The sequence below is a fragment of the Mesoplodon densirostris genome, chromosome 19 (genome assembly GCF_025265405.1).
Source record: "Mesoplodon densirostris isolate mMesDen1 chromosome 19, mMesDen1 primary haplotype, whole genome shotgun sequence".
In the NCBI taxonomy this organism is placed as follows: domain Eukaryota; kingdom Metazoa; phylum Chordata; class Mammalia; order Artiodactyla; family Ziphiidae; genus Mesoplodon; species Mesoplodon densirostris.
Window position 1 is genome coordinate 64,283,743 of NC_082679.1, and position 27,070 is coordinate 64,310,812.

At 49.8% G+C, this 27,070-nt stretch overlaps 1 protein-coding gene across 1 annotated transcript in view; it reads right to left on the reverse strand.

Annotated features, from left to right (window-relative positions):
* The window catches only part of ZCCHC14 (zinc finger CCHC-type containing 14), a 58,530-nt gene extending 45,289 nt beyond the window's left edge, over positions 1 to 13,241 (reverse strand). The window contains exon 1 of the mRNA XM_060083349.1: positions 12,637 to 13,241. Coding sequence (XP_059939332.1) covers positions 12,637 to 13,206 — 570 coding nt within the window. The 5' untranslated portion in view covers positions 13,207 to 13,241. The remainder of the gene's footprint in view (positions 1 to 12,636) is intronic.
* Positions 13,242 to 27,070: the final 13,829 nt, after the last annotated feature.

Here is a 27,070-nt window from a genome sequence, read left to right on the forward strand (position 1 = left end):
AGCACAGGGAATTATATTCAGTATTTTGTAATAATCTATAATGGAAAAGAATCTGAAAATTCTTTATATACATATATGTATGTATAAGTGAATTGCTATGCTGTACACCTGAAACTAACAAAACATTGTCCATTAACTATACTCCAATTTAAAAAAATGGTTAACAAATATAAAATAGCTGGCTAGCGGAAAGCAGCCACATAGCACAGGGAGATCAGCTCGATGCTTTGTGACCACCTAGAGGGGTGGGATAGGGAGGGTGGGAGGGAGACACAAGAGGGCGGGGATATATGTATACGTATAGCTGATCCACTTTGTTATAAAGCAGAAACTAACACAGCATTGTAAAGCAACTATACTCCAGTAAATATGATAAAAAAATAAATTAGTTAAATTAAATTAAAAAATGGTTAGGGCTTCCCTGGTGCTGCAGTGGTTGAGAGTCCGCCTGCCGATGCAGGGGACGCGGGTTCATGCCCCGGTCCGGGAAGATCCCACATGCCGCGGAGAGGCTGGGCCCGTGAGCCATGGCCGCTGAGCCTGCGTGTCCGGAGCCTGTGCTCCGTAATGGGAGAGGCCACAACAATGAGAGGCCCGCGTACCACAAAAAAAAAAAAAAAAAAAAAAAAAAAAAAGGTTAAAACAGAAAAATAAAAGTGTGCAAGTCACAGAATGTAAGTTTTACCTTTAAACTAAACTATACATACACTGAGCTGTAATACTGAGGATATCAACGAAAGGTTACTGAACGAATAAAAATGAATAAGTAGGGGTGGAGTGGCTGGGAGAAGAACTACATCACTACGACAAAAGGTTCCGAGGAACAATCAGAGCCACCCAGAGGTGGCTGGGCGCCCGCAGCTCACACAACTGCCAATGCCTCCCACTTCCTACTCCACGAGCCACAGAGCTTAGCCTCCTTTGTCTTCTCATTTCATATTCTTCAGGGTTTTCCTCTCAGTTTTAATGATGAAGTAAAAAAACAAAAAAAAACACACCACTTTTAACATAGTTTTGGTGTCACATAATACACACAGCTCCTTACTCATGTCACCTCTGAAGTTACTCATCCTTAAGCCCTGTGTCTGTCTCCTTGCTGCCAGAATGGGGACAGGACGGGATGGGATGGAACCTCCCTCACAGGCTCACTGGGCAGACGGCGCACACCCATCAGAAGCACCCTGCAGAGCGCCCCGCGCAGGGCACGTGCGCCTCTTGTGTGCGTGCTACCTGTCCTCTGCTCATCTCTTACTAACAATTCTGAAAGAAAAAGAGGCATTGTGATTGGTCAACCAGCCCCCCAACACGAATATGAACAGCACACTGGTTCACGAGCTTCATACCCAGTCTTGAAAGTACATGGAAAAACCCACACAAAATAAGTGTTTTCAGAAAAATCCCACCCTGCAAAGTACCCGTACCAGAAACATACTCTGCCAGGAAGCTGGCGACAGGAGGATCATCCTCCCACAGGGAAGAGCGGAGTTCCGAAGAGTATTTTCATACTTAATTGCGTCCAGGTGGAGAACACGCACCACCCGGTGCTTCCCACACAACCTCAACACCCAGTACGTTCAAAGTATCTCATTAATTTAATTGACTTTATTATAGCTAGGTTGTTACCATTATTCCCAGGCTTAATTTTTATTAAAATGCCCAAATGTGATGGGAGAAGGGACTGTTTTTCTTCCCCACAAGTTAATTCTCCTCCTTTTTCAAAGTTATTTTTTCTAGTCTAGACTATAATATTTCTAGAAGTAGTTCCTACATATACATGTTTTAATTAGATTCACTGTGAATCAGTAAGAAAATTGAGGATACAATTTCTTTCTAGTAATTCTACTGAAGTTCTTATGTAAAAGTCCCAAATAACTAGGAAATGATGCTATAATGCTCCCTTCTTATAATGAATCTGATGTCAATGTTTAAAGTATAAAAGACATATTAAACTAACAACTGGGATGATAACAGTCGCTCGGTTTACTGCTGTTCTATAGCACATTAAAAAACATCTAGGCTTACCATGATTTACAATTCTGCAAACACTAAAGGAATATAGTGAAAGTCTTATGTTTAGAGATACAAGCTCTAAGCTATCTCTCCAAGACGACTTGATCCACGTGCACAGCTCCACAAGTGACCAGCCCACCAGAGCACCGGAAGACCACACGCCCTGTCCCCAGCTCTCACCTCCGCCCCAGCTCTGGGTGTACTTGTCTATAAACTTGGTTTTGTCACAGCGTAATATAAAGCCAAACCATTCCACTCAGAGTGTTTCTCCCAACAGAAGCTTTTGCATGCTGACTTTTGAAAAAAAACAAAGTAGGATACAGATGTTAAAATTCACTAGAATCTACGGCTGTGTAATGCGTAAGAGAAACAGCCATTGGGTAAAGGCTATGGAGAGTGTGAGTTGGTAACAGATATTACTAATAGGGCCACAGAGAAGAAAAGCACCGAGGAAGAAAACGTGTTCACTGGAGGGGGCCTTTCATAAACACCAACACGTCCCTTCCACTGGGTTTTCACAGACGCTCAGGACACAGCTCCTACTAGGTGGCAGGGACCGCTGGCCTCTGGGATTGAAAGACAGAGACACAGTCTCTGCCCTCCAACAAGGCAAAGTTTGGTGATGAAAACTTAAAGAACCCTACTACAGTAGGGTAAGGGCTAGGACCGAAGGAGCCAGAAGAAGGCTTATTTAATACGTGTGCGCCAGGAAGTGTGGGTTGGGGTGCCCCAGGCGGCAGGTGTCCCATCTGAGAGAACAGCACCTGCAGAGGCTCAGGGCAACAGGGCAGCACAGTGAACAGGAGCGACATAAAAGCTGAATGAATATAGCCAGGCAAGGGGCAGGGCACAAAGGACGCAGCACCCCATGCTAAGAACTGCACGCCAGAGAGTAACCCTCCTACGGGCATCTTACCAAGACCGTGGTAAGATGTGTGCCGTCTGTGCCACCCTGGGAACTGCTGTTAGAGGCTAAGAGGGGCCCAGGACGACTACGGGGTGTTACAGTACACAGACCCAGGCCAGGGAGACGAGTACGTGTGGTACTAGACTACAACCAGGTTAAGGTCGGCACCTGAACATGTCACTGTTATTTCTAAAAGGAGTTAAGGTACCGAAATTTCTGTTTTAAATTTAATCCAAAAACAAAAGAGAGAAGTTATAAAGTTGCCTCTTGTAGACTTAAAACAATGGCATCAGTTAATTCTACAAAGAGGTCTTCACTCACGCACATTCCAGTCTGCTTCTTGACTCGGGATGAGGCGGGGCCGCGCGGGGCTAGGGCTGTGCTTGTCCCCAGAGGATGGCTTTAATCTGTGCCCTGAATCCCTGATAAACCACCCCAAATCCACCTACTAAGGAGTGTCCCACAGATGTAACCATCATGCCAAGTGTGTTAGGGAGAGGTGAGGCGGGGGAGAGAGCAAAGGACAGACAGACAGACAGACAGACAGACCGAACCAATGCTGACCTGGGCTGCGGCAGTGCCGATGGAGAACAGTAAGTCTATGGAGATGCTTGGGACCTGAGAACAAGCTGGTTGAAAATGAGAAAGCAGGCGTGGGCTCCTGGCTGGGGATCAGGACAAGGGCGCAGCAATAGAGGATGGGAAGAGAGGACCTTGCCTCTGGACACACTGAGCTCCCTGGGCCATCCAGCTGTAGCTCAGTCCCAGTTAGTTAGAGATTTGGGGGTAACCAGAGAGAGTGGCAAAATCACAGCTGAATATGTCATGAATTATAAAGTAACAAGAGAAGAGAAAGGAGGAGAGAAGCCTGAGGAATACCATCATCAAAAGGGCAGGAAAGCAGGAGAGAAACGGAAAACAAACGCTCATAGAGCAGGAGGAAGTCAGCAGTGCCAGAGAAGTAAGGGAGGGGGCCCGGCTCCCAGGCAGCGGGTGACTAGGCCCCGCCCAGACCCTTTAACCCAGCATCTCAGCAGCCCCATTTGTATAAAAAAACAAAACAAAACAAAAAAAACACCATCCCCTGGGGAATTTCACTGCGCAGGGAACCCACAGAACAAATGAGAGATGAGAAGGATAAGGGCTGAAAAGTAGCCAATGAATCTGGCAAATAAGAGGTCATCAAGATAAAGACATCAGTGAGACCCAATAGAGAGTCCAGAAGTAAACTGAAGCATACTGGGAGAACACGCCATACCGTAACAGACAGCACTTCAAATCTGAGAGGGAAAGGATGCATTATTCAACAAATGGCACTGGGACAACTAGGTGGTCATAAGGAAAATATAAAACCAGCTTTGTACCTTATACCAAATAAATTCCAGATGGATCTGTTAAATGTAAAATGAGAAACCACACAAGTTTTGTAAGAAGACACCACAGGGAATGGTTATCGTGTATAACGCATGATGTGTATGTGAGCACAGTCTATGCATATGTATAGTAATATGTACGATGCATTATGTATACTGCATCTAATTGTGACACAACACCCAGACGCCAAGAGACTGGTAAGAATGACATTAAAAACAAACAAACAAACAAACAAAACTGCATGGTAAAGTCTTGGAAAAAACCCAAACATGGAAAACAAATACCTACAACTTCCACTAAAGCCAAAAGGACAATTTCCTTGAAACTTAAAGAGCTCCTAAAAAACAATAAAGAAAAGATCAACAACCCAACAGAAAGGGGCAAAGGATACGGAGAGCTCAACAAAAATAAATAAAATGGATCACCTGCAAACATGTCCCTGCACTGAGCAGCATTCCTCACCTAAGTGCCCAGCAGCAGCCAGCGGTGCGCTGACGCCCCGCGGGAGGGGAGGGACGCAGACAGGCGCTCACACACGCTGTGGAGGTCCCACAAGGTGCAGCTCAGCAACACCCCAAATAATTACCTAAGCGCAGACCATGTGACCTGCCACCAATCCCACGTCCAGGCTTCTGCTCTGGAGACACACTTACCAACGTGTGAAAGGCCATATACAGGTGACGTGACATGATATGGAAGTAACAGACATTGTTTGTCACAGTAAGATGGGAACAGTGCTCATCAGTAGAGACGCACAGGGCAGCCACAAAAGAGAATGAAGCAGCTCTGTGGACTGACATGAGAATGCTCATCAAGAAAGACGCCAAGAGAAGCAAACAAGGGACAGACCTGTGTGTGCAGCAAGACACCAGTTACCTATTTGTAAAGACAGAGAGTCTTTCTGGAAGGTTCTACAAGGAACAAAGTGGGGAGCGGAACTGCATGGGTTCCTGGGTAAAAAAAAAGAAAAAAACAAAAACTTGTTTTATTAATGTGAAATAAAAGGTATCAACAACCAGGTAAAGGAAAGGAACCTTCCCTGATTGCATGGGGGATGGGGGGGGGAGAAGGGGATGTTTCATTGAATATTCTTTTGTAGCTTTTCAATTTTCTTTTTACCTCTCATTATCTATTAAAATATTTTTTATTTAAAGATTTATTGTGTTCCCTTTAATAAAAACTGTTCTAGTTGAAGAGGCTGGGGGCAGAAGCCAGGTTCCAGGAGGCTGGCTGTATTCTGTATCACTGGGTTTGGGTTTGGGTTTGGGTTTGGGTGGTGTGTGTGTGTGCGTGTGTGTGCGCGCGCGCGTGTGTGCGCGCATGTGTGTGTGTGTGTGTGTGTGTGCGCGCGGGCAGAACAGCATGTATGGGAGATCCTATTTGTATTTAATTATGTATATATGATGTTTTCAAAGAATACATAAGTATATATTTATATAGGCATTAGAACATCAGAAGGATTCACACCAAACTGTTGAAAATGGGCTCTCCCTGGAGAGCAGGCCTGCTGGCTGCTCTGGGGCAGGACTCGGTCACAAAGGAACTAAGACGTGAGTGGATGACTGAGGGGACACGTGGAAGGAAGGGTCTTGCTGTTTCCACGAAAGTGCTGATGCTCCAAGTGGGAAAACGGTGGAGGTCAAAGGTTGGTGTGGGGAGGTGGGGAGGTCAGGAAATAGCAAAGCGCAGCACGTGACCTAACAATGTCCCTGAGGAAACAGGCAGGTGTGACCAGAAGAGAGACAGAGGGACTGCCTGGGACAGAAAGGCAACCTCTGCCCCGAAACGACAGGACGGGTACAGATAACCTGAAAAACATCCACCCCAAGCTCCAGTCCCCCAGAGGCGAGTCCCTTGGCCCTGCCTCTGAGGTCCTGGCCATATACTGTGTCAAAGAGATTATGTGAAATTAGCAATTATTTGAAAGATAGTCTGTCTTGCCTTTGTCTTCTCTTCACTCTAAATAACTTCAGGTCTTCTAACCCAAAACAAAACAAACTGCTTAAGAATTAACCAAATATTTTATTAGTTCTCGATAATTGCTTTTCCCTTTTGACAGGAAACGCTGCTATAATATGTTAGGTCTCACAGGGCAGCCATAAAATAGAGTGGCTATTATACATAGGGAGGCTCCCACAAAACCACTACAGAGACTGGAGAAAAGCTGCCTGGTTGAAACCGACTTCTAAACTGCATATGTCAAGGGTAAAGTCAAAAATCAGAAGCCCTTCAGTAATCTGTAAACCAGTTAGTGAACTTGGGGCAACAGTTCCTACTCAAACTAATGAGAGAAGTAGTGTTCTGAGGGGGGTTCTCAAAAAAAAAAGATACCCAAAGGATCTTTTTTTCTAAAATCCAATCCATCTAAGGCAGGAAAAAATAAAAAGAATACTGAAGTAGAGACTATTTTTCCTAGATGTGATAAAATTTTTCCTTTGATTTACTAACAGTTTCTAAGGAGGCCAGCAGTCAACAATTTAGCAAACAGAAAGGATGTACCAGCTCGGGTCCCTTCTCCCAGCTTCCCCTCAAGTTGTAAAACTCGTAAGTGAATTTGTTGGGAAAATATGTATATTAATCCAAAATGGCCTCAATCCAAAAGGTAGGTAAATAAAGTATACAGGACTGAGAAGAAAAATGGGTAAAATAAAGCCTAAGTAAACAATGAACTTCAAAAACTGCAGAAACAAGGCTAATGTGGATGTTTATCTGCAATTACGTTCCAACTTGTATCAGTAATGCTACCCCATCGCTCATCACACCCTAATATGACATGAAACTTCCAGCTTCTACAACTATACTCCAGAACACATGTGGAACAGGTACTCAAAAATGTTTGTTGAGTTAAGTAAAGCAAATGTGAACTAGCTCGTGTCAAAGTAAATAGCCTTAAATTAACCTGAGGGCAGAAGACAGTCATTCAAGTGCCACACAATCTGAGCCATTATACAGGAGAAAAACAGCAGGACTGCAACTCCAAGGAGAGGCGAGGGGTCTTCATTTTCAATGAATACACCAGCAGCAGAAAAGCGATTAAAACCGTACCCCAGGATGTCTCAATTCCTTACCATGTACTTCACTACAAAAAGAGGACACTCTTTGGGACCTATAAAAGCTGGCCAAAAGGGCTTCCCTGGTGGCGCAGTGGTTGAGAGTCCGCCTGCCGATGCAGGGGACACGGGTTCGTGCCCCGATCCCGGAAGATCCCACATGCCGCGAGCCATGGCCGCGGAGCCTGTGTGTCCGGAGCCTGTGCTCCGCAACGGGAGAGGCCACAGCAGTGAGAGGCCCGCGTACAGCAAAAAAAAAAAAAAGCTGGCCAAAAGAAAAAAGGCCAATCTATCTCGGGACACCCTCTCCTGCAGTGTGATGAAGGAAGCCAGACTTGCTTGGAGACTGGTGACCTTGGACCTCAGCTGCCTGGAACAAGTGTGAACAGGGAGCCGCACTGGCCTTCCAGGCACAGCTCTTCCTTTAACCTGAGTGGGAACAGCAGCAGCTCCAGGCAAAGTCCCTTCTTGTGGTTTCAGACTACTTTCAGCTCCAACGGTCCAGGGTTTAGGGTTAAAGGAGAAACCAGAGGAAACCATTTCTACCGCACAAGACAAACTACCAGGTGTCTCACCTCTGAACTGCAACGATTTCCAACAGCTTACGAAAAGCAACGAGACAAAGCAAGCTCTCCTTGCCTTGGGCAAGAGATTATTAGCAGGTTTGTTCACCGTATCTGCGTGGACCCCAAGTTTCTCGGGCACTCGGCCCACAGAGGAGGACTCCGGAGCTGTACCACAGGACACACACCCAGAGGACGGCCATCACCCACCACACTCCTGCACTAAGCACTTTAGAAACAGTTTCGACACCCTCTGGAAGTAGGTCCGTGAGGATCCTGATCACGAGGATTCCGGAACGCGAGGGCAGGAGGGGCTCACAGCGTGACCACGGGGCTGACCATCAGTCCTGAGAGCAGAGCGGCCTCTGCCACCTCTCACTGCAGCTCCTCTGGGAGGCCAGGGACAGACCTGCCGGGCGCTGTGCCGACGCCCAGCAATCCGCCAGGTGGACGCTTACCGTGAGAGCCAGTGCCTCTGGACGGCCGTGTGTGGGCGACACTCCGGAGACAACTGAGCAAGTGTTAGGTGGAAGGGATTAAGACACGAGCCTACTAGCCATGAGTGAAAAAGTCTAGAAGCAAGCACCGGAGACAACTCACAAACCCATCAACTGATGGATGGACAGACAAAACGGGGTAGAGCCACACAACAGAAATTATTCAACCTGAAAGGAGTGAAGTGCTGACACAGGCTCCACAGAACGTGAGTGAACCTTGAGAACAGTACGCTGAGTGAAAGCAGCCAACCACAGAAGGCCACCTAGTGTGTGACCCCATTTACACGAAATGCCCGTAACAGGCAAATCCACAGACAGGAAGTAGATTAGTGGTTGTCACGGCTGGGGGAGGGTGAATGGGAAGGGACTGCAAATAGGTACAGGTTTCTTTTAGAGGTGATGAAAATGGTTATGGCTGCACAGCTCTGTGAATATACTAGAAACCACTGAACTATACACTTCAAAGGAGTGAATTTCATGATATACGAATTAAATCTCAATAAATAAATAAGCATATGCCACAGCACTTTATCACTTATACAGAGAAAAGATGGTAAAGGATAAATTTAAACTTTTCCAAAAACTATGGCTTTATAATTAAATAAAATGGAAAGACAGTTTTTCGCACTGCACACCTGCAGCGCCTAAGCTACTGAGCGCAGGGAAGCCACCCACTCTCCCTCCAGCCTATGAACACCTTCCTTTCTGAAAGTAAAAATGTCTATTTTACTTTCTTCACATTTTTAAACTTCTTCTACAAGTCCTTGGAGCAAGAAGAATTTTAAAATGACCCAGTGAGACTTTGGAGAAGGAACTGCAAATACTGACTATATCAGAAAATTTGGTTACAAGAAGTATGTCCCTTTAAATAGGATAAAGAATAAAAAACAATCAGCATCTTTATCTCTAAAAGATAAACACAAAGTCTCTAAGCTCAAAGAGTTCAAAACAAAACACAACATCTTACAAAAGAAATGCAAACAGAGCTTTAAGGGGCTGCTTTTTCAGGACTGCACTAAATATTAGATTTAGGGATACTAACAAGGCAAAAGGCTTACTTGTTAAGATTTCACGGGACTTGTGCATCAGTGTCAGGCATAAATTTGAAAGCAGCAAAGGAACAGAAAGTTAAATGAATACGAGTGAAGTTAAGTTCAGCAGTGACACAGGGGATGTACTAGGTAAAACTAGACACCATGGGCTTCCCTGGTGGCGCAGTGGTTAAGAATCCGCCTGCCAATGCAGGGGACACGGGTTCGAGTCCTGGTCCAGGGAGATCCCACATGCCGCAGAGCAACTAAGACCGTGTGCCCCAACTACTGAGCCTGTGCTCTAGAGCCCGCGAGCCACAACTACTGAACCCGTGTGCCACAACTACTGAAGCCCACGTGCCTAGAGCCCGTGCTCCGCAACAAGCGAAGCCACTGCAATGAGAAGCCCGCACACCACAACGAAGAGTAGCTCCTGCTCGCTGCAACTAGAGAAAGCCCGCACACAGCAACAAAGACCCAATGCGGCCAAAAGTAAATAATAAAATAAAATAAATAAATTAAAAAAAAAAAAAACTAGACACCATGATTGTTTCTGAAACGTGGAAGCAATGGCCCCAAGGTTACTCATTATAACCTCATTATTAAATGTCAGGCAAAATTCTCCAATTTCTCACGGATGAACAGAAAAAAAAAAAAAAAAAGCCTGCTCCAAGTAACTACATATTCAAAAATCAACTTAGAAAACACCAAAACTCCAAAACATAAATATTTCACTCCCTGACAACGTGCCTTGCTTAAGTTAGTACTCCTAGGGAATTCCCTGGCGGTCCAGTGGTTAGGACTTGGCGTTCTCACTGTCAGGGTCCGGGGTTCCATCCCTGGTCAGGGAACTAAGATCCTACAAGCCCAGCATTGTAGTCAAAAAAAAAGTTAGCGGTCCTCTATGGAAAGCCGGAGAGGACAAGGCCAAGAGAGCACTCACAGAACATCTCCTGGGCGCTTCACCTGGGACCTCATGGAACCCTCCAAACGAGCCCATGAGACAGGTAACCTGCCTTCCACCCCAAAAGGGAAAACCAGGAGAGAGGATTCTGGCCAAGGTCACACAGCTGGTCAATTCCGAGCCCCTGCATCTCATCAAAGGGGTTTCTGGCTTGACAAAAAGTCTCTCTTATAAAAGGTATTTTTGTTCTAGCTTTAGCTCGCTGCCCCGCCAAAATAATCGCCATCTTCTGCTTTTATAAAGTGATTCATCCGTATACACAAAGGAATCCCCTTCAAGAGGTGAATATGACTGGTGTAACAGCCACAGTCACTATCAGTGTTTACTAACACGAACAGAGGACTGAGACCTCATGAAACTGGCCACCAGGGACTGAAACCCCATGAACACCAGCACCCCAGAGCCTACTGAGTGCCCTATGGACAACCACATTTTATAGGACCCTGCTTTCCCTTTGTGTAGCTGGAAAAACATTTTTAGGATAGGATTTGAACACGCTTAAAAAAGGAAACCAAACTCTCAGAGGTGGTTCATATCTCAAAAAAGATACGACAAGCTAAAAGCCAATGTAAGGGGGTTTTCCTGGTGGCACAGTGTTTAAGAATCCGCCTGCCAATGCATGGGACAGGGGTTTGAGCCCTGGTCTGGGAAGATCCCACATGCTGTGGAGCAACTAAGCCCGTGCGCCACAACTACTGAGCCTGCAGTCTAAAGCCTGCGAGCCACAACTACTGAGCCTGCGTTTCACAACTACTGAAGTCTGCGCACCTAGAGCCTGTGCTCCACAACAAGACACTGCAATGAGAAGCCCACGTACCACAAGGAAGAGTAGCCCCTGACTGCGGAAGCCCGCGCGCAGCAACGAAGACCCAATGAAGCTAAAAAAAAAAAAAAAACCACCAATGTAGGTATCACAACCCCGCCTCAAAGGAAATCATTAAAAGCCACAATCCACAGTTGAAAGAGCTTAAAAACCACCACTAGCAAACCAGAGAAACAAAACTTTAGTTTCAGACAGCGCAGACACTATCAAAAAGCACTTAGACTAGTGGTATGGCTGCAATCTTTTACTACCAAAGTCAGTTTTAATCCCAAATCACACAACACACGTGGTCAAAGATAAATCCTTTTGCTTGGAGCACAATTCTGGCACAGAGTCCCAGGGGGCTGTTAAAAAGACACTGGAGCCCCAGATGCTTTGTGTTTACATAGTTTTTAAACATTTAGACAAAAGTTCACATTTCTAACTGAATGACCACTCTGCCCTTCCTGTTTAATTTGGAGACAGGAGATCTTTTAACTAATCCTAGTTGGACTCTCAATCATCCTAGGATTTGTTTCTAAAAAGGAAGGCGGGTCACAGAGAAATAACTGTTTCACATGCGTTGAAGGCTCCAAACCTGCTTTTCCGTCTGTTACAACAGACCGGTTCTTACACACAATATAAATACAGACACACGTACACATTCAGAAATACACATATACACTCTATACACATATATACGTGCGCATACACACAATGCACATACACTCGAGCAGACGTGTACTCACGTACACGCACACACACGTGCACACGGCGGCCTGCGGCCCACGCCGACCCTAACCTCCTCGGGGCGACGCCGACCCCACCACTCCCGGGAAATGGACACCTAGGCCGTGGGAGCCCCAGCACAGCACCCCGCGAACGTCTCCTATCGTTACAGCGCCTTCTAATCTCCACCTCACTAGCGGCTTCCTTTTCTGATAATAAACACCAGATTTGGAGAAACCAAGAGGACACGATGTGTAACGGTTATCTGTCGCCCAAGAGCCCGATGAAGGGGACAAAGGCCTTATCGTGCTTCCAGCTTCCCGCGGAAGACGTGTACCGAAGGCCCGGCGGGCCGCGAACTCTGCCCGGGGCGTCCTTCCCCAGTCCCGGAGCCCCCTCCCCCGGGCCCCGAGCAAGGCGGGTGCGATGGGCCCCAGGGGACGTGGGGTGCCGGGCGGGGTCTAGGGGTGCGGGTTTGGAGTGCAAGGAGAGAATAGGGGGTTGAGGTGAGGGTGGGGTCTGAAGTGCAGGAGGGAGGCGTGGGACACGGAGTGAAGTGCGGAGTGGAAGCCTGGGGTGACGAGGAGACGGTGGGGCGGAAGCCTGGGGTGTGGGTAGGGGTTTGCGGTGATGTGGGGTGCCAGTGGGAGCTTGGGAGCGAGGTGTGAGGTTTGGGGCTCCGGCGGGGTCTTGGGGCGCGGGCACGCACCTTGTGGCAGGCCGGGCATGTGGGCAACGCGCTCTTGCCCCCGGGGCCCCCGCCGCCGCCGCCGCCGCCGCCGCCGCTCAGGCTGCTCTGGATCTGCGTGAGCTCCTGGCGCAGCACCTGCTTCTGGTGGAAGCTGAAGGCCGGGTGGTTGGAGGCCATGGTGAAAAGCAGCAGGAACTCATCGCCCGTGCGGCCCTCGTTGAGCTGCAGCCCGTAGTTGTGGATGATGGAGTCGATGTGCGTGAGCGTGCGGTAGAGCACGCCCGCCGCCTCGCGCTGCTCCGAGCCCAGCAGCGCCAGCGACACGAGCAGTTTGCTGCGCACCACCTCGTCTGTCAGGTTGGTGAGGCTGCCCAGATCGGCCGGGTTGTTGGCCTTGATCTCCGAGTCGCGCAGCGAGTGGTAGTCCTTGCGGGCCAGGTCCTCAAGGCACGAGCCGAGGAAGCGCAGCTCGAGCGGGATGCACAGGTCCAGCAGGCCGCACAGGAACTCCACGCGCTGCGGCGACGGTAGCTCCGAGAACCAGCGGTACACGCCGTCCCTCTGCAGCGGGCAGCGCTTCTCCACCATGCTGCCGCCCGCGCCGCGCCGCCACGCGGGGCCGGGGGCCGCCGCCCGGGGCCGGGGCCGGGGCCGGGGGCGCGGGCGGGCGCGGGCGGGGGCGCGGCCGGGGCCGGGCGAGGGCGAGGGCGGCCGGGCGCCGAGGGCCGCGCCGGGGCCGGGGGCGCGCGGCGCGGGCGAGACCCCCGCCAGGGGCCGGCGGGCGGGCGCGCGCGGGACGCCGGGGGGGCCCGGGGCGGCCGGGGCGGCCGGGGGCGGCGATCGGCCTCGGGCCCCCCGCTCACGGGCGGGCTCCTGGCCCGCGCCCGTCCCCGGCGGCGGCCAGTGCGCGGCGGCGGCGGCGGCTGCTCCTCGTCGTCGTCGTCGTCGCCCGGGAGGCGGCCGCCCCCATCTCCCCCCGCGCCGCAGGGTCTGTCACTGCGGGCCGCCCCCCGACGGAGCCGCCCGGGCCATGCCGCCGCGCCGCCGCGCTGGGCCGACGGCCGTTACCCGGGACGGAGGCCGCGGCGGCTCGGAAGCGGCGCTCAGAGCGGACTCGGGAGCGGGCGGCGGAGGGATCTGCGCCGGCACTTGCCACGGCCTCGCGCCTTTGCTCCCAGCGCCGCGGACGGATCCGGGCCGAGCGCCGCGTTCGCAGCTGACGGGCGCCGGGACGAGGCGCAAGTGGGCGGGGAGGCCGCCTCTCACGACAGCCAGGCGGCCTGGCCCGCCCCCCGAGCTGATTGGCTCGGGCTGCGCCTTCTCTGCCCATGATTGTTCCGGGTCCCCAATCCGATTCGCCCCTGCCCCGGCCACGCCTCCCCGGGGCTGTCGATCACGTTGGAACCGCCCCGGCCCGCCCCGCGGCGGCCGGCGGAGTCAATTGGCCGGCGGGCCGGGCGGGCCGAAAACCTGAGGCGGATTTCTGGTTGCTTTTGTTCACACAGATCTGCGTGGAGCATTGTTTTAGGTGAAAGCGGGCGTCCGGGCTTCCCGTTTTATTCCTGAGCGTCACAATAGGAAGGTAGCGAGTGTCTTCGAAAAGCCGCTGGAGCGGGGCTCCAGAGACCCGCGTCCCCATCCCCCATCTGTCTCTGTGAAGCTGTGTGACCTTGGGCGAGTGGCTTGGCCTCTCTGAGCCCTGGGAGCCTCCCCCGAAAATGAGGGTGATGACAACCGCCCCCGGGGCCCGTGAGAAGGTCGTGAGCTGACAGAGGCCCGGCGCCCGCTGGCCTGCCTTGAGATGTGACGGGAACAAACTCTGTGAGAAAACCTCATCCAAATGGAGCCATTAAGTCGGCCTCCTTTCAGCGGGTTACTTCCTCAGCTCTGGGAACCGAGAGGATGCAAGCACACCGGCCAGGGTCAGGGAGCGTTTGCATTGGCACGGATTGTGGGTTGGGGACAGGCGGGGGAGAAGCTGGTGGCCCAGACTCCTATAACCCTATAGCTGCAGGCAGCGGTCCGCCATCTCCAGATAAGGAAACCGAGGCCCGGGAGCAAGAAATTCATTCTTCCCTGCCCTTTCAGTAGAACCTTTCTTCTGACGTCCTGTGGTTTAGGACGGGGCCTGTTCCTGCAGCTCAACGGGGGCCTGGTGGACGCCAGGTTCTGAGCCCTGAGGGGCCCCTTGCGAACAAAGCCTGCCCTCCCGCCTTTGGAGCTGACAACCTGGTCCTGGGCAGTACACAATAGAGATTGATAGAATAAATGAATGCATTTCTTCAGGACATGGTCCAAGGTACTAGAAACTTCCTAACAAGACGTTCTGCAACCTCTGGATTTCAAAGTTGAACAGACATTGCAGAGCCATACTTGGGGTGGGGGGAGAAGATTTGCTTCCCAATCCCCCACCCCCTCCACTCCTGGGACAAATCTTCCCTGAACCACCTGGTGTTCTCGGCTGGTGCGGGAAGGAGCAGGCATCCAGGTGAAGGTCAGCGTAGCTTCCCAAGTGTATTAGGTCCTCATAGGCAACAGGGGCAAGGCTGGGTCCAGCTGGCTCTCCGCACCTTACTTCCCCAGTACAGACTAATTTCTACGAATAATTTAATCCTTCTTCTCTTCGTCCTCACTTTCTCAAGTGATTCCAGGGAAGTAGCCGCATTCCAAAATCTACGACATGAGGAAGTGAAGGAACATGAAAACCAAAACAGTTCACCTTTGCTTTCTTTTGATAAATTAAGTTCCTTGGAGTGGAAAGGTCTGGGGACCTTATCGGTGCTGGGGTTTTCCTCAAACCCAGCCCTTCCTGGCTGTGAAATCCCTAAGCTCCAGTGCCAGTCGACCTGGATTCTACTCCCAGCTCTAGCAGGCTGTGGGACCTTGGCCGTACATTCAACCCCTCCGAGCCTCCGTTTCCTCATTTGTAAAAGGCAGCCGAGAACCCCGCCTCCCAGCTGGCAGTGGAAGTCAGAGATGCTCATGGGAGCCCTTGACAGCTGGGACAACTGAGCCACAAGTAACTGGATCAAGATCTCCCAGCCGCCTTCTTGCCACTTCGGCCTGTGCTCTTTGCTATTTAATGTATGCACTGGGGTGAAGAGTGTCCCCCAAAAGGTCCTGTTCACCCAGAACCTCAGACTGTGACTTTATTTCGAAATACGGTCTTTGTAATGATAATTCAGATGAGAATCAAGATGAGATCATGGACTAGAGTGGGCCCTAAAGGAGAGTGTCCTTGTAAGAGGCAGAAAAAAAACAGAGACTCGGGAAGAAAAAGCCATGCAGAGGCAGAGGCAGAGCTTTGGAGCCAAGGGACACCTGGAGGCACCAGGAGCTGGAAGAGGCAGGAAGGACCCTCCCCTGGAGCCTTCAGAGGGAGCATGGCCCTGCCAACACCTTGACTTTGATCTTCTGGCCTCCAGAACTGTAAAAGAATACATTTCTGTTGTGTTAAGCCACCAAGTTTGTGGTGGTTTGTTACAGCAGCCCCAGGAAACTCATACAGTGTTGTTTCCCCCTCAACTTCAGTCTAGCTCAATATAATTCAACACATATTAAATCCCTGCCCTGCTGGACCAGACCCCACTAAGGGTTTGGGGCTTCTAAGGAGAATGAGACCCAGGCCCCCCCGACTCTAAGGAACTGCCGGCCTGGACTCCCTGCTGTGAAGCAGCTGGGCCACCAGTCCACAAGGGAGCTTTCCCTTCCGCACACTGTTCCCTTCCCCAGAGGCCACCCGGGGAGCGGAGAGGGTGGGCGCTGACTCCCAGCCGGCCCTGAGGCTGCAATTTTCTCTGTTTTCTCTGCTCTCCTTGCTCTCCCTGCCACCCGGGGATCCTTCCCTAAAACAGCCTCCAGCCCTGGGCTCTTTGGAGCTTCTCACTTTCCCTTGCTCTGCAGGAGGTGACCCCTGGCTTCCACTGGGACTTGAGTGTTTCTCCAGCTGCTACAAAGTGGAGGGGTCGGGGACCCATGGGAGGAGGTTGAAGGAACATCCCTCCATGTGAGAGAAAGGGGCTGCAGGTAACAGGGAGGTGGGGCTGTGTGTCAGCAGGGAGAGATTCCCCACACAGCACTGAGCAGGACAGCAGGCTCACTCGCTCCTTCAGGCCATACCTGCCACGTGCCTGACACAGGGCCCAGGGATGACAGTGCGGTCTAGGAGAGCTCTTGGTCTACAGTAGGACAATGTGTCTGTCTGCATTTTCCATAGAGCTAGGGTGGAGCAGAAATTACTTTAATATTATTTTTGAGAAAGAGAAAGATTTGGGGTTCACCCGAAATTCCCCAAATGATTTTGCAATGAAGCTATGATGTGCGAGGGATGACTTCTTGCGTCTGAATCAGTGACACTGTTGAATTACTTCAGTAGGCAGGGACCAGGCTGAGACGAGATCAGCCAGCTGGAGTATGGCTCTCCATCTCCCCCACCCCATGGCCTTGCTTCTCCTCTCACTTAGAATCCCCGCCAGAGAGGAAGAGCCTGGAGGCCAGGTTGTGGTTAGGCAAATGAAAACAATTAAGATTGAGACTCTGATTAAGACGAGGGTGCCTTAAAAACATAGGCTCCGTGCCTGGACCCACCACTTATGTTTCCCTGAGATGTATGGCCAGAATGTGTGTGGTCTCCACTTAGATGTTTTTGTTTGTCCTAGGCCCTGCCTTCCTGTGATTGAGAAAGGAAAGGGACCCCTAATGTGCAGGACTTAAGAAGCGCGTCCCTAATCCTACTGCGGGATCCTTGCTCGGTGCCTGGGCTCCTTATAGCCTCAAGTGATGGCCATGAACCAGTGATGGCCACTAGCCTGTGCGAGGAATCCTGATAGTGCTGTTGTTGTTCCCATTTTACAGATGCAGAGCGGTCAGTTGTGGGCCTGGGGGCTCGCGGTTCAGATATGTTGGAAGCAGATCCTGACCTAAGTCAACTGCCAGGACTCTGTCCCTCAGGGAGGAAAGCACAAAGGTGACAAGTCATTATTCGCTGTTTCTGCAAACTGGAGATTCCAAAGGTATCTGTGGCATGCCACTTCTTCCTAGCCGTGACTGCTGACAGAGTCCACCTGGGGTCATAAATGGGTAGTTGACCCCAGCCACATCTGGCCCTGTTTCTGCATGACCACACATTCTCCTCCAGGGCAGACCTTTCCAGGGTGTCTTTGACCTTGGGCTGGATGCAGTGTTTCCCCAGTGGGAGCTACCTGGGCTCTTACTTAAGATGCAGATTCCCAAACCCGACCCCAGGTGTTGAGTCAGACTCTGTGGGGTGGGGCCTTGGAATCTGCATGTGGCGAGCTCCCTGGGGCACACCGAAGTTGGACGACACCCCTCGGGCAAGGCGTTCTTGCTCTCAGGCTTCTAGTGTGCTTCCCTGGGCCGACAACTGCAGTCATAATCAGAGTGAAGTCCGTGTTACAGGTCTACCATTCTGCAAGGATCTCCCTATTTTAGTTTATTTTTTTGTTTTATTTTGTTTTATTTTTATTTTGGCTGCGCTGTGCGGCATGTGGGATCTTAGTTCCCTGACCAGGGATGGAACTCGTGCCCCCTGCATTGGGAACACGGAGTCTTAACCACTGGACTGCCAGGGAAGTCCTGGATCTCCCTATTTTACAGGTGGGGAGACTGAGGCTTAAAGAGGCCACACAGCCAATGAATACTGAATTCTCATCATTAAGTTCTGCAGCCTTATTTCTGTTGTATATTTGCTTGTTATTCACATTTCTATGTTTCTTACGCTGAAAGAATGATATCCTCTGAAAGCTAACTGTTCACTGCTGCTCTTGGTTTTGAGTGTTTTGGGTTTCTTTTGTTTACCTTTTTACAATGGAAGTTTTCAAACATACCCAAAAGTCAAGTGAATAGCGTAGTCGTTCCCCACATCCCTATGGCCCAGGTCTAACGGAGATGACATTTTACCACTTTTATTTCATCTATTTCTCTCTGGATGGGAGAAATACATACATTTTCTTTCTGCAGTATTTTAAAGCAAATAAATTGGGGATTATATATATATTTAAAAAAAACTGTTATTTTGTCTGATTGTGAGATAATACATGCTCCTTGTAAAGAGATTACATCTCACTGAAAAACAACTTAAAAGTCAAATAATGTCCCTTCTCAATCATAACCAACATTAACATTTTAAAATATATTTTCTAGACACTTGTATTCATATATACACACGCACACCTATTTTTACAAAAATGATATATTTCTCGAAATTAGGATTGTGCTCCCCATTTTGCCATCTGTTTTTTCCACCTAACAGTATACCCCAGATGTCTATCCATGTCATGGAATGTCTTCCAAATCGTGATTTTCAAGGGCGGCCCAGAATCTTGTTTCAATGTATCATGATTTATTCAACTAATCCCCTATTGTCAGGCATTCAGGTTGTTTCTGTGATCTGCTGAGTTTGAAAAGGCAGTTCTGCTTGTCCTGGACTTTGCACTAGGCTGAAGCCTGACCCGCCTCCTCTAGATCCTGCATGGGTTTCTGAGAAGTGTCAGGCAGGGGCAGAGACAGAGGCACTGGGTAGTTGCCAGTGCCTCCCCAACCAAGTCTTCAGTTCTTGGTTTGAAGTCTCAAGACACAAGACACACCCAGACCCAAGTGTGGGTGAAAACCGCATTCCAAAGGGAGAGAACGTGTTGTTTGGGTGACAAGGTGTAACTCTAAAATACGGAAAGTTTCTTTTCAAACAATCGTACCAGAGCTCACCCAACACAGTAACTCTCCCTCCTTCAAAGTAGTCACCCCAGAATGCAGTCCTCTTATTGAAAGAAAACTGTGATTGCTTGAAAATACATCCGTGAACTCTTTTAAAACTGTCTCCAGAGTCTTGTGTAAATAATGTTTGGAAGTACTGTAGGCTGAAAAGTCTTTATGCTTCTAGGTACATTGAGATCTGGGAATAGCCTGTGTTCACCAAATAAATTGCAAACACAGAATTTGCTATGTCTAGTTTGAGCAGAAACAGATTTATTAAATTATAACAGAGAAGTGAGAATCTGGCAGGGTCGGAGAACCAGGTGTGGATGCTATTCTTGTGTCTTTTTGTAAATGAATTGCCTGTTCACGTTTTTTGCCTATTTTTCTATCAAGTTTTGGGTCTTTGTTTCTGTCCATTTTTAAGATTTTTTTTTAGTATATTAGGGATATTAGCCCTTTATCTGTGATTTATGTTGTAAATACTCTCTCTCAATTTGTCAATTGCCTTTGACTTCGTTTATGGTGTTTTTACCTTGAAAAGATTTCTTCTATTTTTATGTAGTTAAATTTATTCATCTCTCATTGCATGGGGATTTGGAATTGTGGTTTGAAAACCTTTCCTTACACCCAGGTTATAAAGAAATTGACCCATGTTCTCTTCTACTATGTATACGGTTTCATTTTGTCATATTTAGATCCCTGATCTGTTTGGAGTTTACTCTTATGTAAAATGTGAGGTATTTGCTTTTGAAACCCAGTTCTATTAGATGTATTCATTAAACCATCTGTTTTTTGGGTTACAAATTAAAATGCTTTCAAGAGCCAGGCAGAAAGCTAATGAGCAAAGCTAGATGGTAGAATAAAATAGGGAGTGGTGAGGTCTACGGCCAACCAGAGATTACATTTAAAAAACACAGCCACACAGTGGGTATATTAGTTTCCTAGGGCTGCCAAAAACAAATGATCACAAATTCGGTGGCTTAAAACAACAGAAATTTATTCTCTCACAGTTCTGGAGACCAGAAGTTTGAAATCAAGGTGTCAGCAGGGTTGGTTCCTTCTGATGTCTCTGAGGGAGAACCTGGTCCAGGCCGCTCTCCCAGCTTCTGTGATTCACAGCAATCCCTGGCTTTCCTTGCCTCATGGCCACAACACTCCAGTCTCTGCCTCTGTCTTCACGTGGCTTCTTCCCTGTGTGTCTGTGTCCAGACTTCCCTCTTTTCATGAGGACACTAATTGGATTCAGGGACCACCCTTATCCAGGATGACCCCGTTTAACTTGATTACATCTCCAAAGACCCTATTTCCAAATAAGGTCTCCTTCATAGGTTCAAGGTAGACATGAATTCTGGGGGGACGGAGAGGGAGAAGCAGAACTATCTGGACCCCCTGCAGCCTGTGTGCTGAGAGCCTGGGGGCCCTCCATGGACGCCTTATGCTGCTGTTGAAGTCGTTCAGGAGTGACAAAGAGTCTGCCGAATTGGGAAACTCATCAGACTTTACTCTGAGAATCAGTTTTGAAAAGCACTGACAGGTGGTCACTTTAAAATGTTCTGAGAAAGGGACTTCCCTGTGGTCCAGTGGTTAAGAATCCGCCTGCCAATGCAGGGGACATGGGTTCGATCCCTGGTCCGGGAAGATCCCACATGCCATAGAGCAACTAAGCCCACGAGCCACAACTACTGAGCCCACGTGCCACAACTACTGAAGCCCATGCGCCTAGAGCCTATGTTCCACAACAAGAGAAGCCACCGCAATGAGAAGCCTGTGAACTGCAACGAAGAGTAGCGCCCGCTCGCCACAACTAGAGAAAGCCCATGTGCAGCAACGATGACCCAACGCAGCCAAAAATAAATAAATAAATAATAAAAATAAACTGTAAAAAACAACTAAATAAATAAATAAAATGTTCTGAGAAAAGGAAAAAGAAACCAGAGGCCAACTCTCCTAAGTGTGAACGAATCGTTGGCCTGCCCCACAGCCTTACAGAAGACAGGCTTGTTCGGTATAAATATTTGGGTTTCCCCCTGGAGGCCAGGCCTCTGTTATGCTTTTTCCTTCAATGTAAGGGGTGAATTCATATTATAAATCCGTCTGTGCCAAAAGTCAGCCCATTTTGTACCAGAGAAGGAGAGGGGTGGTGTCTCCACCCGGAGATCCAGGGGAGGGCTGTCTTTGCAGCTAATCCCCCCTAAAGACCCCCCGAGGGTAGGTAGAGTTCTAAGGATACCCCCAGCCTCCACCCCAGCCCCAGTCCCTGGTTATCCAAACACTAACCCAGGTGCTGCTGTGAAGTGATTTTGCAGATTAAAGTCCCAGGTCAGGTGATCTTAAGATAACGCAGATTATCTGGGCGGCCCTGACTCATTCAGGTGAATCTTGTAAAAGCAGAGCGTTTTCTCTGGCTGGAGGCCGAGGGGGCTGATAGAGATGTTAGAAGAGTCAGGAGGCCGTGACACGCTGTTTCTGCTCTGAAGACAGCTGGGGCCACGTGGGAAAGAATGTGGGTGGCCTCCAGGGCAGAGCATGGCCCCAGCCCACAGCCAGCAAGGACACGGGACCTCAGACCCACAGCCTCGGGGAAGCAGATTCTCCCGCAGATGGGAGCCCAGCTGGGGGACGCAGGGCTTTTCGGCTGTGAGACCTGAACAGAGAACCCAGTAGAGCCTATTCAGATTTCTGGCCCACGGAACTGTCAGGTGATAAGTGGGTGTTATTTTGAGCCACTAAGTTTGTGGTAACTTGTGCAGCAGGAGATGCTAACCCGCCTCTGCTCTTGATGCAGGTCTGGGAGGATGCAGAGATTGGGGTCCAGCAAGTCCATCTCTACCGCTGGCACACCTCCATCCTGTGTCCACCCATGGGATCTACCAGAGCTCCTGGTCCCTGCACGCGATGTAAAGACACGACGATGAGCTGGCTGTGGGGGTCATCTGCTCCAGAGGTTGATGGAAAACAGCCAAGTGCCCCTCCTGTGGTCAACCAGTTACTGAAGACCCGGGAACCAGGTGAGTCTAACCACATTTTATCCGGGTGTTTTAGACCTTCCTAGAACCAAGGAATCTTGACAAAGTCCCTTAACACAATCAATTCCCCCTTTAGGGTAACATCCCAGAAAATTGCATTCCCGTCCCCCCACCGAAAAAACAAAACATAAGTAAGCAGCAGAGTGTTGGGCATGTCACAGCTCTGGGTACGCTGCGCCTTGCTACTCTCCTCCCTCGTAGAGTTGAGTGGTAGGTGTGGAGCACTTGGCGTCCAGCAGATGCTCAGTTAACGTTAGCAGTTGGGATGATGACCCTCAGGTGGAAGGCTGATTGCACCACCCATCCTGGATATCACCGTTGTGAAGCTGCGTGACCCAGGGCAGGTCTCCCAGTGCCGTCACAAAGGTGAGACTAGACGGGGGGCTTGCAGCCCTGACTGCACCAGAGCATCCCCTGGGCTAGGGAGGAGCTGAGCCTCTGCCTGGGAAGATGACCCAGACCCCTGAGCATCACTGAACGGCAGTGTCAGGTGTGGGTGGGAGGAGGGGTCGGTGCCGAGCGGGGCAGTTAGGGCTTTGAAAACCATTGTCTCAGGCATGTCCAAGACAACCCTCACGCAGGAGGAAGAGCAATCAGAGGACGCTGGAAGGTTTCGTGAGCAGGCAGGCATGAGGCAGGAGAGGGGGTTGGGGACGGCCCTTGCTCAGGCAAGAATGACCCCAGACATGGGAGCAGGGGTAGGGGGGTCTCATCTTGGAGGAAGACGGCACAGGTGTGGCCCTTATCTCCCCTCCCGAAGAAGACAGACAGAAGGCCGATGTGGTCTCTGTTCTGAGCTGAATTGCTTCCTCCCAGAAGATGTGTTGAAGTCCTGACCCCTGTTACATGGGAATGTGGCCTTATTGGAAATAGGGTCTTTGCAGATATAATCAGGATGAGATGAAGTCGTTAGGGTGGATCTTAATCCAATAGGCCTGGTGTCCTTATATGAAGAGGAAACACAAAGGGGAGAGGCCTTGTGAAGACGGAGGCAGAGACTGGGGGGAAGCAGCCACAAGCCAAGGCCACCTGGACCCCCAGAAACTGGAAGAGGCAGGAAGGACCCTCCCTAGAGCCCCCAAGAGGAAGCACGGCCCTGCCCACACATGGACTTCAGACTTTAGGTCTCCAAACTGTGAGAGAATCCGTTGCTGTTGTTTTAACGCCCCCCCCCCACCCCCAGTTCATGGTCCTTTGTTATGGCCACCCCAGGACACTGATCCAGTCTCCAAGGCCAGGGCGGGGATGGCCGATTGGTGAATGTGCAACACTGCCCATGAACTACCTGAGAGCCATCCCAACCTGTTCTGTCTTGCTGTCTCAGACTACAAAGGTGGGAAAACAAATTTTTATGTGCCCAGCTTCCCTTGCATCCAGGAATCACTGTATGATCCCATTCTGGCCAACAAGACTCAAGCACGTCTGCCGAGAAGTTTCTAGAACATTTCTGCTTCTTTAATAGAAGTGTATCAGGCATCCCTCTTTACCCTCCCTGACGGGGCTTCCTTGAGCACAGCATGGCCACAGTGTAGGGGAGCACGGCACTGGGGACCATGCTGCCAGTGATGCTGGGACATCACCCAGGTGCTCAACTCAGCTTCTCCCACGAGAAAAATAAAACCACATTTGGGGCTTCCCTGGTGGCGCAGTGGTTGAGAGTCCGCCTGCCGATGCAGGGGACACGGGTTCGTGCCCCGATCCCGGAAGATCCCACATGCCGCGGAGCGGCTGGGCCCGCGAGCCATGGCCGCGGAGCCTGTGTGTCCGGAGCCTGTGCTCCGCAACGGGAGAGGCCACAGCAGTGAGAGGCCCGCGTACAGCAAAAAAAAAAAAAAAAAAAAAAAAAAAAAAAAAAAAAAAACCACATTTGTTCAGGTTACTTGGGCTTTCTGCTACCTGCTGCTGAATGCATGCCTTCCTCGATACCGTGGTCTGCCCCTGGAAGCCTTCCCAAACCCGTCTTCCCTCTGGTGGACCAGAGGGGTAAGGGCAGGCGCTCCGGACGTCAGATGAGCAAACTCTAACCGCGGCTCCCTCACCCCCAGCTTGCAATTCGCCCCCTCCTCCCAGCGCCTCAGCCCCCTCGATATGGAGATGAAGATATCGGCTTGGGAAGGTGGCTAGATAGTTAAGATAATGCAAGTGCTTGGCAGATGCTTGAGAAGTAGCGGTTGCCACCATTTCCAGGAGCATCTTCAGCCCCAGGTTCTGATGTACGTAGGGGCTCCACATAAGCCCCAGCACTGGAAATGCTGTAGACAGGGCTAGGGTGAGGACTGGCCCATCTCACCAGGACTGTGAACAAGCACTTGACACCATATGGGTCCCCTCACCTCAGTGCGTGGGCATGTTTACATCACAGACACCCGTGTCAGAGAACAAGAATGGCCCTGTATCACTATGGTCTTTGCCACTGAGGGCGTGGGTTCTGTGCACAGAGCACGGCGCGGGAAGTCACCTGCCAGAAGACAGCAAGTGACAGAGCTAGGCCTCGAGGCCGGCAGCTCCTGGGACCTCTGGCCAAGCTACGGGTTTTGGCACGGAGAGCAGGAAGGGCAGAAGTGCCAGGGGACAAAGCGCTTTCATGCCTCATTTAACCTTGTAACATGCTTTGAAATCAATAGATCCTTATCCTCACCTGGTAAAGGAGGCGATCAGGCCCGGGGGAAGGAGAATAGATACTGGCGGAGCTCAGCCTAGAACAAAAGATTCCTGACCCCAAATCCTATGGCCCTGTGCCCTCCAGAAAGGCTGAAGATGAAGCCCAGGTCACGATGACACCTCTGTGGGCGAGGAGGGTCACTGGGGCTCAGGTGACCCTGGTGTCAAGGAGCTAACACCTGTCGAGACCTACTGGAGGCTGGGTGCTTTGCATCATAATCTTGCTCGGCTCTCTTTGGATTCAGGCCACTTGCCCATGTAGACAGCCAGCAAGGACAGACCCCATATCCTCCCCGCTGTGTGACACTAATCACCATGGGGGTTTCCTGACCAAGTAGGGACCTTTGCCCGGCGTTTTAACCAGAGCCAGTCTGATACATATGTATGATGTATGTTTATATATTAATATGTATTTGGCTTCTGCTTAAGATTTTGTTTGAAGAGGATGTCCGGTGGCTAATGTTTTTAACCATTGGTCCACATATCACACGTGTGATTCTTGGTGATGAGACTTATTTTCTTTCCTGCAGGGACAGTACTCCTCAAGAACTTCTGGACAGAGCATTCAGAACCATTCCTGGCTACAATATACAGCAAGGCCATGCTGGCATGTCCCAGGTGAAGGTTAGTACTGTCAAAACACATGTGCTGGTGGCTTAATTAAATTCTGAGTTCCCTGAGAGCAGGGACCAGGTCTGATACTTTTTTGTCACTTTGGGTTTCCAGCTCTAGACAGTTGCCTTGTACATAGTAGGCATTTATTAAATGTTTGAGATGGTCATTCTGAATTGCCAAGTAAGTTTTTGTGATGCTTCTCCCAAAGAGAAACGTTTTCTTCTGTAAAGATCATGGTACTGTGCTAATTTCTCCAATTAGTGGGATAGCTTGTCTATCAATTATGATCTCTTGTGTATAATTATGGTTCTACCCAAGTGCTTGCAAAGTGGAATGTTTTCAAAAATATTGTTGATATTTTCTTATAACATAGCATCAATCCCAGGATGGGAAAGACTTGAGCTGAAAGAGAATTTAGCAGTCAGGCAGGTTAACTTCTTAACTAGCAGATGAAGAAAAGAGGTAAAGGGCTACCAGGGATCATCCAGCCAGCCCACTTATCACCCGCGTTGGGGAGTGGTTGCTGGTGCAGAAAGTAATTGATGTGGTTTACAACCTTTTCAGATTTTTGATCAACTGTATGTTTTTTTAATATATATAATTTAATTTATTTATTTGGCTGCATTGGGTCTTCATTGCTACACATGGGCTTTCTGTAGTTGCGGCAAGCAGGAGCTACTACTCTTCGTTGTGGTGCACGGGCTTCTCATTGTGGTGGCTTCTCTTGCTGTGGAGCACGGGCTCTAGGCCTGTGGGCTTCAGTAGTTGTGGCACGTGGGCTCAGTAGTTGTGGCTCGCAGGCTGTAGAGCGCAGGCTCAGTAGTTGTGGTGCACGGGCTTAGTTGCTCTGCGGCATGTGGGATCCTCCCGGACCAGGGTTTGAACCCATGTCCCCTGCATTGGCAGGCGGATTCTTAGCCGCTGCACCACCAGGGAAGTCTGGATCAGCTACATGTTTGACCAAATTTCTCTGTTTTTCGTATGTGTTAACATTTTGCAATAACATGTGCTAGTCACTATCGATCCATGCTTCTGACATCAGATTTGACTTTATCCATGTACCCTGCTAACTAGCAGCTCCCAAGAGCAGCTCTGCTTGCTCACGGTGACTAGTACGTGTGAGGTAATCGACTGAATGATTGATGAAACTTGGATTGAAATGTTGCATATGACTTTCTCATTAAGTCTGATGGCCCACTCAGCAGGCATCCTAGACCATCCTGTCTAATTGCTGCTGGGTTTTAGTGAGAAATATCTTTGGTTGCAATGGGCAGTGATGTTAAACACTTAGGGTTTGTTTTTCTCACATGACAAGAAATCCAGAGATGGGTAGTGTGGGTGGTGCTGCTCCAGCAATGATTCTCAGTGACGTCAGGGACAGCATCCGTGATTCTTTTTGGTCTTTCCTCATGGTACCAATATGGCTGCCACAGCTC